We start from the raw sequence: 13,342 nt of genomic DNA, 5'->3' as shown, positions 1-13,342 counted from the left end.
GCCTACTTCTCCCTCTGCCTGTGTCTCTGCCTCTCTCTCTCTCTCTGTCTCTCATAAAGTCTTTAAAAATAATAATAAAAAATAAAATGAGAAAAATAATGTTATACATCTGGCAGGACTGTTGTAAGAATAGAAAACAAAATCTTGGAAATTGGAAAAATACTTTGCCAACTGTAAATTGCTATAAAACTATAGGGTGTTTTATTTAAACACACACACACACACACACACACTGGGGGACACCTGACTGGCTCAGTTGGTTGAGCATTAGACTCTTGATTTTGGCTCAGGTCATGATCTTGAGGTCCCGGGATCAAACCCTATGTTGGGCCCTCCCCCTCCTCCCAAGCAGGGAGTCCACTTGGGATTCCCTCTCTCTCCCTTTCCTGCTGCCCCTCCCCCTCTAATAAATGAATAAATCTTTAAAAAAAGAAAGCATGGGATATGGGTGGTAACAAGGGAATTGTATGAAAAAGAGAAGGGAACCACGAGGTATTAAGCACCTAATAAATGTGAATCCATTTACAAATGCTTATTCTTTGAATCCTCACAACAGTCTTGAGGCGGTAATTCAATTAAGTATATAGATTCATCAGGTAATTACCACGAAGTTATTTTCCAAGAGTGAACTTATAAAAATTATACTGTTAACTGTTGAATCTGGGCATCTGCAGATGTGGCAAATATCAAACGTTTTGAGAAAACTTAAAGGAACTGGACACCAGTCAGACTGGATCCAGGTTTGGGGGCATGAGACAACATGGTATAGCTGAAAGAACATGGTCTGTGCACTTATTGTTATGTGCTGGGAATAATACAATGGTGAACAAGACAGACCTTTATAGAACTTGCAGAGGAAGCAGTTGAGCATACAAGCAATTATAATGTAGAAGCAACGGTTACAAATAGAGGAAGCACAGACTACTATGGAAGCACATGGGATGGCTCCTAATCCAATCTAGGGGCCTAAGGGAAGTCTTCCTGAAGGAAATGTTCCAGATAGAGGGCCCAGAACTGTGTGGTTGGAATACAGAATGAAGTTGTGAATATAGTAATGAAGTTGGAGAAGGGACAGAAACCAAATGGCTTACAAGGCATATTAAACTAGAATATGGGCCAAAACTCAAAGGTATTGGATTTTAACGCAAGGGAAACAGATGAAGAACTTTAAGCAGGACAATAGAAAGGCTGGTGGTGACGTGACCTCTTGCCTTCTAGAAAAAAAATCACTCTAGCTGCAATATTGGTAGGAAGTTGCTAATAATGATGATCACCCAAGATAATGGTAATGGAGATGATAAACGTGGATGGATTCGTAAGGGGTGGGCAAAGGAGATTAAGATGTGGCCGGAGAGGTAAGGAAAAACCAGGAATATGGTGTCATGTGCGCCAAAATAAGAGTACTCTAAGGTGTGCCAACGGTGTTAGATACTGCTTCCAGGTCAAGGAAGAGAAAGACTGAAACTGTAAGATTTGTAATCAAGGGATACCCGGAGTGGCTCAGGGTAAACGTTTAGCGCCGCCTTCGGCCCAGGGCGTGATCCTGGAGGCCCAGGATCGAGTCCTGCGTCGGTCTCCCTGCCTGGAGCCTGCTTCCCCCTCTGCTCGTGTCTCTGCCTCTCTCTGTGTCTGTCATGGATAAAGAAAAAATAAAATCTTTAAAAAAAAATTGTAGGGATCCCTGGGTGGCGCAGCGGTTTGGCGCCTGCCTTTGGCCCAGGGCGTGATCCTGGAGACCCGGGATCGAATCCCATATCAGGCTCCCGATGCATGGAGCCTGCTTCTCCCTCTGCCTGTGTCTCTGCCTCTCTCTCTCTCTCTCTCTCTATCATAAGTAAATAAATAAAAATTAAAAAAAAAAGAAAAAAAAAAAAAGAAAAAATAAAAAAAAATTGTAATCAAGGAAGTCCCAAGGGACCTTGGTGAAAGCAGCCTCGGAGGCATAGAAGTAGAGGCGAGGCAGAAGTACTGGTATGCAAATAGGCAGAATTTGTTATGGAAGCAGAAATTACCCAACCCTGCGGGTTAGGTCTGAGTCTAAGAGAATGGAGGATTTGTGAAGGAACAGTCCTACGCAATATCAAGGACAAGCAAAAATTAGACGGAGAGGCGGAGGACAAGCTAGGCACAGAACACCCCATGTGCTACATGTACTTTGGGGTTACTAAATATAACTGTGTGACTTGGGGTAGTTCCTTCACCCGTTTCGCAATGATAGTATCGATAGTATTTATCGATTGTTTAAGGCTAAAATAATTTATGTTGAATACTGGGTATACACAGTAGGGACTCAATCAGTGATGGTCCACCCCCTCCCCCCTTAAAACATCACAATGAAACACTTTCAGATTTTAAAAAATGAATTTAATCTCTCTCTAGAAACAGTGCACTGATTTTACAAATGTTCACATTTGGTTTTTCGTTCACCAAGATGATGTCAGTACAGCTAGTGAGATGCAGCACACCACCCTTTGCTTCTGGAACAGAAACCAGACTGCACAGGGCACTGAGTACAGAAGCTAATGAAACTCGGAATGACAAGACAAAAAGAGCAGAAACTGTTAGTGTGACCCAACATTCTAACATGCCTGTTACATCAAATATGGTCCTTTGAGGGTGGGGAGTGGGGAAGACAAACAAGGAAAATTCATTTGGGTACAATGTGATGGAGTCTGCAAACCAGTACTTCACCCCCAAATTAACAACAGCTGTATAGAACAAAATGCTATTTTAAAACACATGGTTTTGTACAGGTATGTTTTCTCTTGTAGTTTTTGTAAAAAAGTATCAAAACCTTCATGTCTTTAAATATATATATACATATACAGGTGGCTTCTTTAAAATTACTTTTTATAGCACAAAGTGTTTGCAAATGCAGAGGGTTTCTGCTGATTCTTGACTATGCACATGGTGCATAGCCAGAATGAACAGAGTTCCTGATTTCTTATATTAACTGAAAATTTGAAGCTGTAATTCCTCCACCTCTAAGTTCTCTGTATCCTGAAAATCCCCAATACCCTAAAAATACACTGTGAGAAGACTCCGATACTTTATCTTCATGCATTGATGGGAAATGAAGTTATTTACTCTGAATGTTTAATTGCTAACTCATTTATATTCTGTTAAATAACGAGCATGGCTGGAGTCAGGGAGAGGAGTGAGGCTCACATTCCTGTGCTCTCTCCTGACTCCCACCGGCACCTGACTAGACAGTGCTTGGGGTTCCCTGTGCAGATTACACATCTCCCAAATATCGTTTTCTCAATGTTGAGAAAATCTCAGAGACTCTTGACAACATGGAGTACTTCTGTGAAAATTCCATTACCCTTATATTTAAAAAAGGGTCAACTCAAACATACGAAACGCAGTCACTATTTCCCTTTGGCCACTGGAAAGCTTGAGGCTAAAGACTGCCATGTCTGCAAAGTGCTGGCGATGCATCCTGACGAACTTTCCATGATGCACGTGGTGCCTCGTACACAATAAATGACTAAGAAATGTTTGCATAATTGAATCAGAAATTAAACATAAGTGTTCTATAAAGTGCTTACATTGAACCTGTCTTTCCATCCAGCCTCATTTCTTGCTAAGTCCCCCATGAGCCTTTTGCTCATTACAATGAATTACATGCCGTTCCTGAAAGCCCCCATGCTGTTTCATGCATGTGTGTCTCCTCTGACACCCCTATTTAGTTTTTAAGACTTAGCATAAGGTCACTTCTACAATGCCTTCCTTGACCCCATTCCTCATCCCCTTATATAGAAATGACCTCTCTCTCTCTCTCACTTGTGCCTTAATAATACTCTGAAAAGAATCTCTTCCTTTTTTTTCCCACATGTCTTCCTCTATTGTTACTGTGAACTCCATAAGGACAGAAAACACTTGAGTGACCTGTACATCTACAGTGCCTGGCACTTAGTTGGTACCTAGCAAATGGTTTCAGTGAATGAATATACTGCCATCATGGAGAAGATTAGAGGGATCACAGTACTTATTGCCATAAATTTAACTCTGATCTCATCTTGAGGGTAAAAGTTACCTCAACCTATTTTATAAGTAATCATGTTATCAAGAGTAAATAAATAAAATTTTAGTTTTCTGTTTCTGGAAGGCTATTTCTACCAGTGTCGTCATAATTCCACTGGAAAGATAGGCCATAAGATAGGTAGCAGGTTTCATACAATGTTCAGACAGTCCGAAGTAGTCACCTGAAGAAGGAAAAGGAGGAAAAGGTCTGGGACCAGTTTCTTTCAGACGGAGGGAAAAAAAAAAGTCTGATAAATCTTCTACCCTCCTGGCATTATCTGTAGGTTTCCTTCCAGCTCTACAGTCCAAGGACTCTATGATCTGTTATTGGCTGTAGGTGCATGATAGCACAGGGGCAAAAGGCAACAGAAATGCAATAGTACCTCAAAATGAAGTTCAGAAGCCTCCAAGATTACAGAGGGAGGATGGACCTAACCACCTCAGATTTCATCTTATTGACTACCATCTGACATGTGGGTACTCTGCAATTTGTCTTCTGCAGGTTGCTTTCATAGCCACCTCTTCCAAACTGCAGTTGTAACATATTCAGGAAACGTGGATGTCTTTGAGAAAGTTGTGTTTCATCATCATTTTGAGATCTCAGGCTGAACCATCCTGACTCCATTCATTCTTTTTATTTATTTTTTTCTGTGAAGGCCAGGATCTGACTGAAAGTTTAGAAACTACACGTTAGTCACTGTTCTCATTTCCCCAGGAAATTCTATTTCTTTGGAGGTGGGTCATAGAAAAAGTTGTTTGTGTCATGTAAATCTCAAAATTTTTTTGTCATTTTTCTTCAGTCAAAAATAATTTTACTTTCCATTCTTGAAAGAATAGTAGCAAGTGATTAAGCTCCATAGGAGTTGGCCACCTGTTCTTAAAATCCTATTTGGTATTGGTCTCTAGGTCAGTTGCCTCTCAACGAATGTTTCGGGACGATCGACACATGCGTATCATGAGGAAAATTGCTTATTTATGCAAAGCATAGGGCCGAGGCTCCAGAACACGTTTTCTCAGAAGTTAGGAGACCATGAGTGATGTGGAGAAAGGTCCTAGGAGCAGGGTTACAGAACTCCCAAATGCCCGCCTGGAAATTTGAAGGGTATCAAGCTGGTGAGATATCCAAGCTTCATTGAGTTGGGGGGCCCCAAAGGCAGAGGGGTGTCAGAGTTTGTTCACATGTCTTGTCCCTGGCTGTCTGGCGGGCGTGAAGTGGCACAACAGCAGAGTTAGGAAAAGATCAGGTCTTGGATGAGATCCGCTGGGGACAGACTTCCTTCTGGGACTGTAGGATTACGTTTTCAATGGTAGACCCCACAGAGAGAAAAGAGCGCTTCTCCCACCTCTCCCAAGGCCCAGGAAAAACAAAGAAAAGTGTCCATAATGAAAAAAAAAATCTATACATATACCCAGAGTTTTTCCTTTTATTTACAAAGTAGTAAACCAAATCCCTGTGTGAACACATGTACCCAGTATTCTATAGTGTTGTGTATACCATTTCCCCCTCGTAGGACATCAAGTTTGGCCACTTTTTCTGACCTAAGCCAAAAACCAGTCTCATCTATATGAACACACGATGGTAGCAAACCTATGTTGTTTCCCTCACTTACAGGAAATGGGAGAGAGTAAGGGAAAGGGAGAAACAGAGATGTAACAGAACCTACTCCACTGTCCTTATCCTCACCCACAGCATATCTCAGAGGTTCAGTGCCTGAGCCAGTCTCTACAGGAAACCTGAGCTGTTCTAGAAATGTCTGCGCTTAGCTCTCTATGAGTAAGGACGGCACCCTAGGAGGGCTTCAGAGAAGACAAAATGAATCCAACCCAAGCATCCTGAAGGAAACTGAAGTTACTTGAAATGCTGAACTTTAAAACAAGGAGCGGCCAAGGTTCAGGCATATTCTCACAGGAGATCATGAGAACTTCTGGCACTGGTTCAAGTCTGTGCCCTGGCTTCAGCCACAGAAGAGAAAGCCCAAGTGGGAGCCACAGCAGCCACGGGGGAACTGAAAGGCTTTTTGTGACTGACGGGGGTCCTAGGAATTGCCAGAGGTGGGAAAGATCTGCCTCTTCCACAACATGTTTACACAAACCATGGCATCCGTTTTTTTTTGAGCCAAATTGCCAAAGGCTTCTCTGAAAACTACAGATATCCCTCTGTGGACTGTTTTCCAATGCATTTATCCGTATGGATTTGAACAGCCACAGGTGCACCTCTTCTCTACAGACCTCTCTCTCTCTCTCATACATACACATATAAACGTAAATGCACACAGAGTCTGCATGGTGGGCCACTCATACCAAAAATAAATACTCTCATGTCTCTAAATTATTTATAGAACTAATCTTATTTTTGAAATATGTTAATAAATAATCTAAGTGGGAGGAGGGGGTTGAAGTGTTTTCTTCTTTTTTTCACTTATGTTGATGGATAGCCACAAAGCATAATCATTTTATATACCAAAAAAAAAAAAAAAATCAAATCCAAACTCCAAAACCTAAAAAAGCCCCCCCAAAACCAAATACCCTCTTGTAAATATACTTTTAAAATGATGAGTAAGCTACTGTACCACCAGCCCCATTTGGTTATGTACATCATGTTAGTCACTTCGCAGTAGCCATTCCATGAAATCCTCATGGGTAGTGCAACCAGTTAAAAAGTGTATAAAACATTATACATATAAAAACTCTCACATCCTTTGGATGTTTGCAGTTCATCATAACTTTGTGGTTACCGTTCCGCAACATAAATTAAAAAGAAATTACACACATACACGCTCACTCACTCACACAGACCCACGTACAGAAACCCCTTCACCCAGGCATACACCATCCAGAGAGTGTAGTGCATGGGACTGAATTCCATGAGGCACGAAGGGAGTGGTCCCATCCTCAGGGCAGTCCATCATCTTCAAGGCTTAATGCCACTCGCTGGGGAGACAGAGCAAAGAGATCACCATTAGACCCACAGGAACTGAGTACCCACAAGGTAGCAAACATTCCATTACTTTACAGGCATTAGCTCACATCATCTTCATACTACCCCAAGAGACAGGTTTGTCTTACTTATTTTACAGATGAGGACACGGAGACTTGATGAGCTTTAACAGCATTTGTCCTGGATCACATAGCAAGTGGGTGAACTTAAATTTGAACCCAGGTCTGTGTGAATGCAGAACTGTAGCTTTCTTCATCACTCCCTTCTGCCTTGATGTAAAGCAGTGCTTAGAGATCTCAACTTTCTGAGTCCTTTTCCTTATAGGATTTTAGGTTTGTTCAACATCAGTGGGTCAGCTCTGGCAAATGTTTCACCCAGGCCATTAGCTGCTTGCCTCTAGCTTGTGAATCACAATTAGGAAGGCAATCTGCCCCATTTCTCCTAGCTGATTATACAGGAACAGAAGGCAATACAGGTCAATTAAATTTAATTTGTCTTTCCCTCAACCCTACTTTCTAGTTATTAGATGCTAGACTTCCTCTGACTGTTAGTGGACGGAGCCCATTAACCCCTGAGCTGGTCTATTCCATTGGGACAGTGGATTTGACTTCTTTCTTACACCCACATGAAATCTGTTTAAGTATTCTGAAGTTCCCTGACCCTCGTAGACTCAGTGAGTTCTATACAGACAACCTGTGAAATCTGCAGACAGTGTCTGTGTTCCCTTCCTTTCCTTCTGAGTATTTTCTCCTCCAGTCTACACATCTGGCTTTCCCTAGCTGGGTATGATGTAACCCTGTATCCCACTCTTCCATTTCCTGGATACATTCCTTTGGGCAGACCCCAGTGTATCAATATCTTTCTTGTAGCTAAGTGAATTTGGGCTCACCACTTCACCTCTCTGAGCCCTGGCTTTACCATCTGTCAGATGGGAGTAGTAACAGGTCCTACCACATAGAGTTGTTGAGAAACCAAATGAGATGATCTCTATAGAGTACTTAATACAGTAACACACATGGGGGCCAGAGTATTCTAGATCAACCTGATAGCATAATAAAAAAGAATCAGACTAACATTTCCCATCTGTGGAATTGTGCCTACAGGCAATAAAAAGTGACCCTACTGCCTTTCAAGTCATCTTTGGGTTACTGGTGGTTTTGCATGAATGCCACAGCCTTGCTCTACTAGCATAGGCACTTGAGACTCTCTTCTTCCAGTCCAGTTACCCTCCCGCTCTCTCCAAGACAGATCTCTAGGCCAAAGGCAGGTCTCGGAAGTGATGCTGGCACTACCTGACAACAGGTTGCTGAGGACACCAGTTCTTGGAGCTCCCAGGCTATTCACCCCATGATGTAAGTGGAAAGAGCACAGACTTTTGTGTACAAACACACTAGAGTTTTTATCCTGCTTCTGCCACTTCTTAGCTGTGACCCCAGGCAAATCATTCAAAGTCTCCAGTCTCAGTTTCCTCATCTGCAAAATGGGGCTAATCACATCAACTTTATAAAGCTGCTGTGAAGACCACACGAGGAAATGTATGTAAAACACCAAGTAGTGTCTGACACACAGGAGGTTCTCAGTAAATGTTGATTTCCTCCCTCTCCTGCTCTATTTTCCTGCAGCTGGCAGGAGCTGATTCCTTGGGCCTCAGATACATCAGAAATCGCTCCTCCAGAGTGGTAGTTTGCTCCCTGGGACACAATGCCACTTCACACGTACAGAGTGCTTTATAACTCACAAAGCTCTCGCACGTGTGCTGTCTCACCAGAACACTATGAATTTAGGAGGCAGATAGAATGGGGGTTAACATTCCCATTTTACAAATAGAAGTGAGCAGAGAGAAGTGACTAAGACCACAGCTACGGAGCAGTGAAAAAACCAGGAGCCACCTCCTCAGGCTAAGCTCAGCGCTTCTTCCACTGTGCCCCCACCTAGTCTAACACTTGGTCAAGCACCTGTTTGCGTGATCGGCCGAGGCTGAAGTCTCAAGGCCATCTGCCAGCCCTCCTCACTCGCTTGACGTCATTTCCCATGTCTCCCCTTCATGAATAACGTGCTTCAGCACCAATGCAGTCTACTCTGCCCCATACGCGATCATTTCTTCCATGCGCCATTTGCTCAGTCTACAACGAACTCATCTTTCCTCTTTGCCCCAACACCCAGCTTACAGTTTGCAGCCTTCCAGGACCAGAAAGCCTTCTAGGATTGGCTGCACTTGCCTAGGCTCAAGCCCTCACTCGCCAGCCCCTCAGACTCAAAGTGGCACTGCCCTACCTTGCACTTGACGACAGGCAGCTCGGAAAGAGGGTTCTTCGGGAGTTGGTGCGGCTGTGACCTTGGGTCCCCCGGCAAGACAAAAAGCTCCTTGAGGGCAGGGGCTGGGTCTTCCAGTTCTCTGGTCTCCCCAAGACAGGGCTCTGCCCACAGTGGGTGATCAAAGCTGCTGATTGCCTGACAGGGGGATGGACTGGATGACCTATGAGGTCACACTCAGCCCCCTGACTCTGCTACACCACCATGACATCTGCTCCAGACACTTTGCGGTCCTTGCTCCCCCAAGAAGCCAAGTCCTACTGTACCCCTCAACCTTTGCACAGGCTTCTTTCTGGAATATGCCCTTTTCCTCCTTCTCTTGCTGAAAATCTATTAACCTTTCAAGGATTACAGTTCATTTGTCACCACCTCTGTGAGGCATTCTCTGCCTGATTTCCCAGACAGAATTAACAAAACTCCCTCCCTTGTAGATGCTCCCATAGCATTTGTTCGGCAAATATGTACTGGGAGCCAGCAATGCTGTGCGAGGCACTAGGGAGACAGATTAATTGAACAATCCTGCCCTCAAGGAGCTGACGGTCTCGTGGGGAGACCAATGAGCAAAAAGACAAGTGGACTACATTGTGGCAGGAGCTGTGATGGAGACAGGCTGTGGAAGAACAAAGGAACCAGGGAAAGCTTCCCGGAAGAGAGACTCCTGAGCTCCACCAGGGCACTACGCACACAGCTATACATAGTAAGTGACTCCCTCTCACCCCCACCAGCTTCTTGGAAGCAAGTACACTCCTTCCTTCCTTGTGAACATGCATATCTGGTGCTGTGCTTGGCTTGCTGCCAGCACACAGGGTTTGCTGAAACCTAAATATTTGAATTATGTGGCCACAGTTTGCATGGCCACAGTGATTCTTCCAGGCCAAAGATTCTGAAAACTTACTCAGCAGAAAGAAAGACCTTTGGCTTCCTTAGCCTAGGAAGAGCCCCTAGCTACAAGGTGGTCCTAACACACTTTTACCCCAACCACCGGCCCCAGCATCCCTGTGTCCCGAGGGCCTAGAATAGTGCCTGGCACATGGTAGGTTCTTAATAAATGTTGGAAGGCAGGAAGGGAGGAAGGGAGGAAGAGAGGGAGAAAGAAAAGGAGGGAACAAAAGAGGAAGGAAGAGAGGGAGGGAGGGAGGGAGGGAGGGAGGGAGGGAGGGAGGGAGGGAGGGACAGAGGGAGGAGGAAGGCAAACTTCCAGCAAGGGGTACTTAAGGGGTACTTACTGCAGGATAGACATGGCCAATCTGCGCAGTCCTCCCTATGTGGAGCTCATCTTCATCCTCTTCTTCCGTTGTTTTCCTGTACACTGGGTTGTCAAAATTCATGCTTTTGGTGTTCTTCCGCTTCCAGTTTCTCCAAATCAGGTAGCCGCTCATGCACAGCAGGGCTATTACCGCTAGCAAAAGGGACACACACACTGAGCTTCCAGGAGGCTCCAGCCCATTGCTCAAATGTTGGTGCATTTCTTGCCACCTCTCTAACTTCCCTTGTTCTTCAGGCTGTTCTCCCCGTTATTCTTCTGCTGCTTGGAAGCCCTTCTCCTATCTCTTCCTCTATCACCTACTCATCTTTGAGGATCCAGCTCAAATGTGAAGTCTCCTCAACTTCTCCAGCAACAAAGAGTCAGCTGCCCCTCCTGAGTGTCCCCAGTGCATGGTACTGCACTGCATATACGGGTACCCCGGCCTGGACCGAGCTCTTTGTGGGCAGGGACTGTGTCTTCCTCATCTCTCTGCCTAGCTCAGCAACATGTACTGAGGGAATGAGTGAATTTCTTCACCACACCTTTGTCCTAATGCAGCTGCTTCCTTGGAATGGAGGGTAGATGGGGGTGTGGGGGCGTTTCTTTCCAAAGCTAGGGCTCTGCAAAAAGAGGAGCATCTCTAGAAGGAGACACAGGCTCTGAGTTGGAATAGACAAATGTATTAATGAGCAAAGGAGGAAGTTCTCAAACACAGCTGGGCAAAGATGGGGCAAAGCAGCTTCATGAGATAATAGGCAATCATCATGAGCATTCAAGTGGAGGCTGGTGACAGCTATCCAGGCTGCTAGAGAGGGAGTTTTTACTTTGGTAAGATTGTAATGGTCGATACCCTTTAAAGATAGGAATAAGGCAAGGATACCTGTTAGCACTGCTGCAATTTATTGTTTCAGAGATCTAGCTCTGCAGTAAGATTAGAAAAAGAACTGAAGAGGACACATAGGGGAAAGCAAGAAACCAAAGTGTTATTATCAGTTTTGTATGTTTAGAAAAATCTTGGAAAAGCAGATAAAAAACTTAGAAATCACTTTAGTTCATCAAAAATTAACATAAAAAGTCAATAGCTTTCTTACTAATCGCAATAACCAATTAGAAAATGGAATGGAATAAGAACACATTTGTAGTAGCGCAACAAAAACTACAAAATATCTGGAATAACCTAATAAATACACAAGTCCTATATGATCTATACAATTTTACAGAAGGACATAAAAGAAGGCTCAAATAAGTTGCGAGATGTGTCTTGTTACTGGATGCAAAGCTTCTATATTGTAAAAACATGAATTCTCTCCATATCAACTTATATATCCAAAACGTAAGATTTCATCATGATTTTTATAGAATTAAGAGGATTCTAAAGTTCAGCTAGAAGAGAAGTTGAAAAAAAAAATAGCTAAGTTGTTCTCCCAGTATTCTATTAAAAAATAGTGTGAAGTTCTTCTAGCAAATAGGAACAGATAGATAATTGGTGATGAATGAACAGCCCAGAAGCAGATCAAAGTGTGGGTAGGCATGGAGTTTATAATAAAGATGATTCACATCAGAGGGATGGATGATTTAATAATGGTCTTGGAAAAACAAGACAAACAGGTCTGTAGGAAAAAAAATAGTTAAATCTCTACCTCACAGCATACTCTAAAATAAATTCCAAATGGATTACTGTCTAAATATAAAATAATATGGGGCACCGGACCGGCTCAATTGGTTGAGTGTCTGCCTTCAGCTCAGGTCATGGTCTTGGGATCCTGGGATTGAGCCCCACACTGGGCTCTCTGCTCAGCAGGGAGCCTGCCTCTCCCTCTCCTTCTGCATCACCCCCCAGCTGGCTTTCTCTGTCTCTCTCTCAAATAAATAAATAAAATATTTAAATTAAATAAATAAATAAAGTTTAATAGAAAAATATGCAGGGATATATTTTAATAATTTACAGTGAGGCAGACCTTCCTAAGTAAAACACAAAACCCAGAGATTCTAACACAAAAAAAATGAACATATCTGACACTTGTAATTTTTAAATTCATGCATAGCAAAAGATACCACATACATATTTAAAAATCAAGTGGGAGTATGGGAGAGAATATCTGTAATGTATATTACAAAGGTTTAATGTTTGTTATGCACAAGTATTTCTACAAATAAGAATAAGATCAAAAGCCAATAGAAAAACAAGACAAGACGGTGAATAAGCAATTCATTAAGGATGAAATATAAATGGCCATTAAGCTTGTGAAAAGATACTCTACCTCGTAAGGAAATGCCAGGAAAAGAATACTATTCTTTCACCCCTCAGATGAGCAGAAATTAAAAATATTAATTATATCAGAGTGGGTTATATCAGGGAAACTGCACATACCAGCCATTCTGTAGAGGAGAGGATGGCAGGAAAGAGCTTGACTTATCTTTCACTAAACAATGTTCAAAGTATTTCCCACTCTCTCTACTCAAAATCAGATCAGCCCAGAATGGTCTAGCCATCATCTTGACTGTCAAAGCCTTTCACGGCCAATTCAAAGGGCACCTTCTGTACAAGTACCATTCCCTCTCTTCTGCAGGGCATCACGCTTCTATTGCAGCACATGGTAATACGCATTAACACCTCTCTCGGATCACTTACTATGACCAAGTCTGATTAAAGACTGAAAGCTCTTAAAGTCTTTCATCTTTTTCTTCCCTGGATCCCTGGCATTTGGCACAGTTTGCATAGCGCAAAACTTCCGAAAACATTCCTTCACTTGCTCACCACCATACTGGGGATTTCTGGGATAAATGGGCAAAGTCCTCATCCTTGAGAGGCTCATGGG

The 13,342-nt window shown here is 43.1% G+C and overlaps 1 protein-coding gene across 1 annotated transcript in view; it reads right to left on the bottom strand.

The window, feature by feature from the left end:
• Positions 1 to 2,342: 2,342 nt before the first annotated feature.
• Positions 2,343 to 13,342, bottom strand: part of LRP8 (LDL receptor related protein 8) — a 79,709-nt gene continuing 68,709 nt past the window's right edge. Inside the window, 3 exon segments of the mRNA XM_038537492.1 lie at positions 2,343 to 6,957; positions 9,239 to 9,415; positions 10,504 to 10,676. Of these exon segments, the coding sequence (XP_038393420.1) occupies positions 6,919 to 6,957; positions 9,239 to 9,415; positions 10,504 to 10,676 (389 nt within the window). The 3' untranslated portion in view covers positions 2,343 to 6,918.

The sequence above is a fragment of the Canis lupus genome, chromosome 5 (genome assembly GCF_011100685.1).
Source record: "Canis lupus familiaris isolate Mischka breed German Shepherd chromosome 5, alternate assembly UU_Cfam_GSD_1.0, whole genome shotgun sequence".
In the NCBI taxonomy this organism is placed as follows: domain Eukaryota; kingdom Metazoa; phylum Chordata; class Mammalia; order Carnivora; family Canidae; genus Canis; species Canis lupus.
Note: the sequence above shows the minus strand (reverse complement) of the source record. Positions and strands in the feature narration are given on the sequence as shown.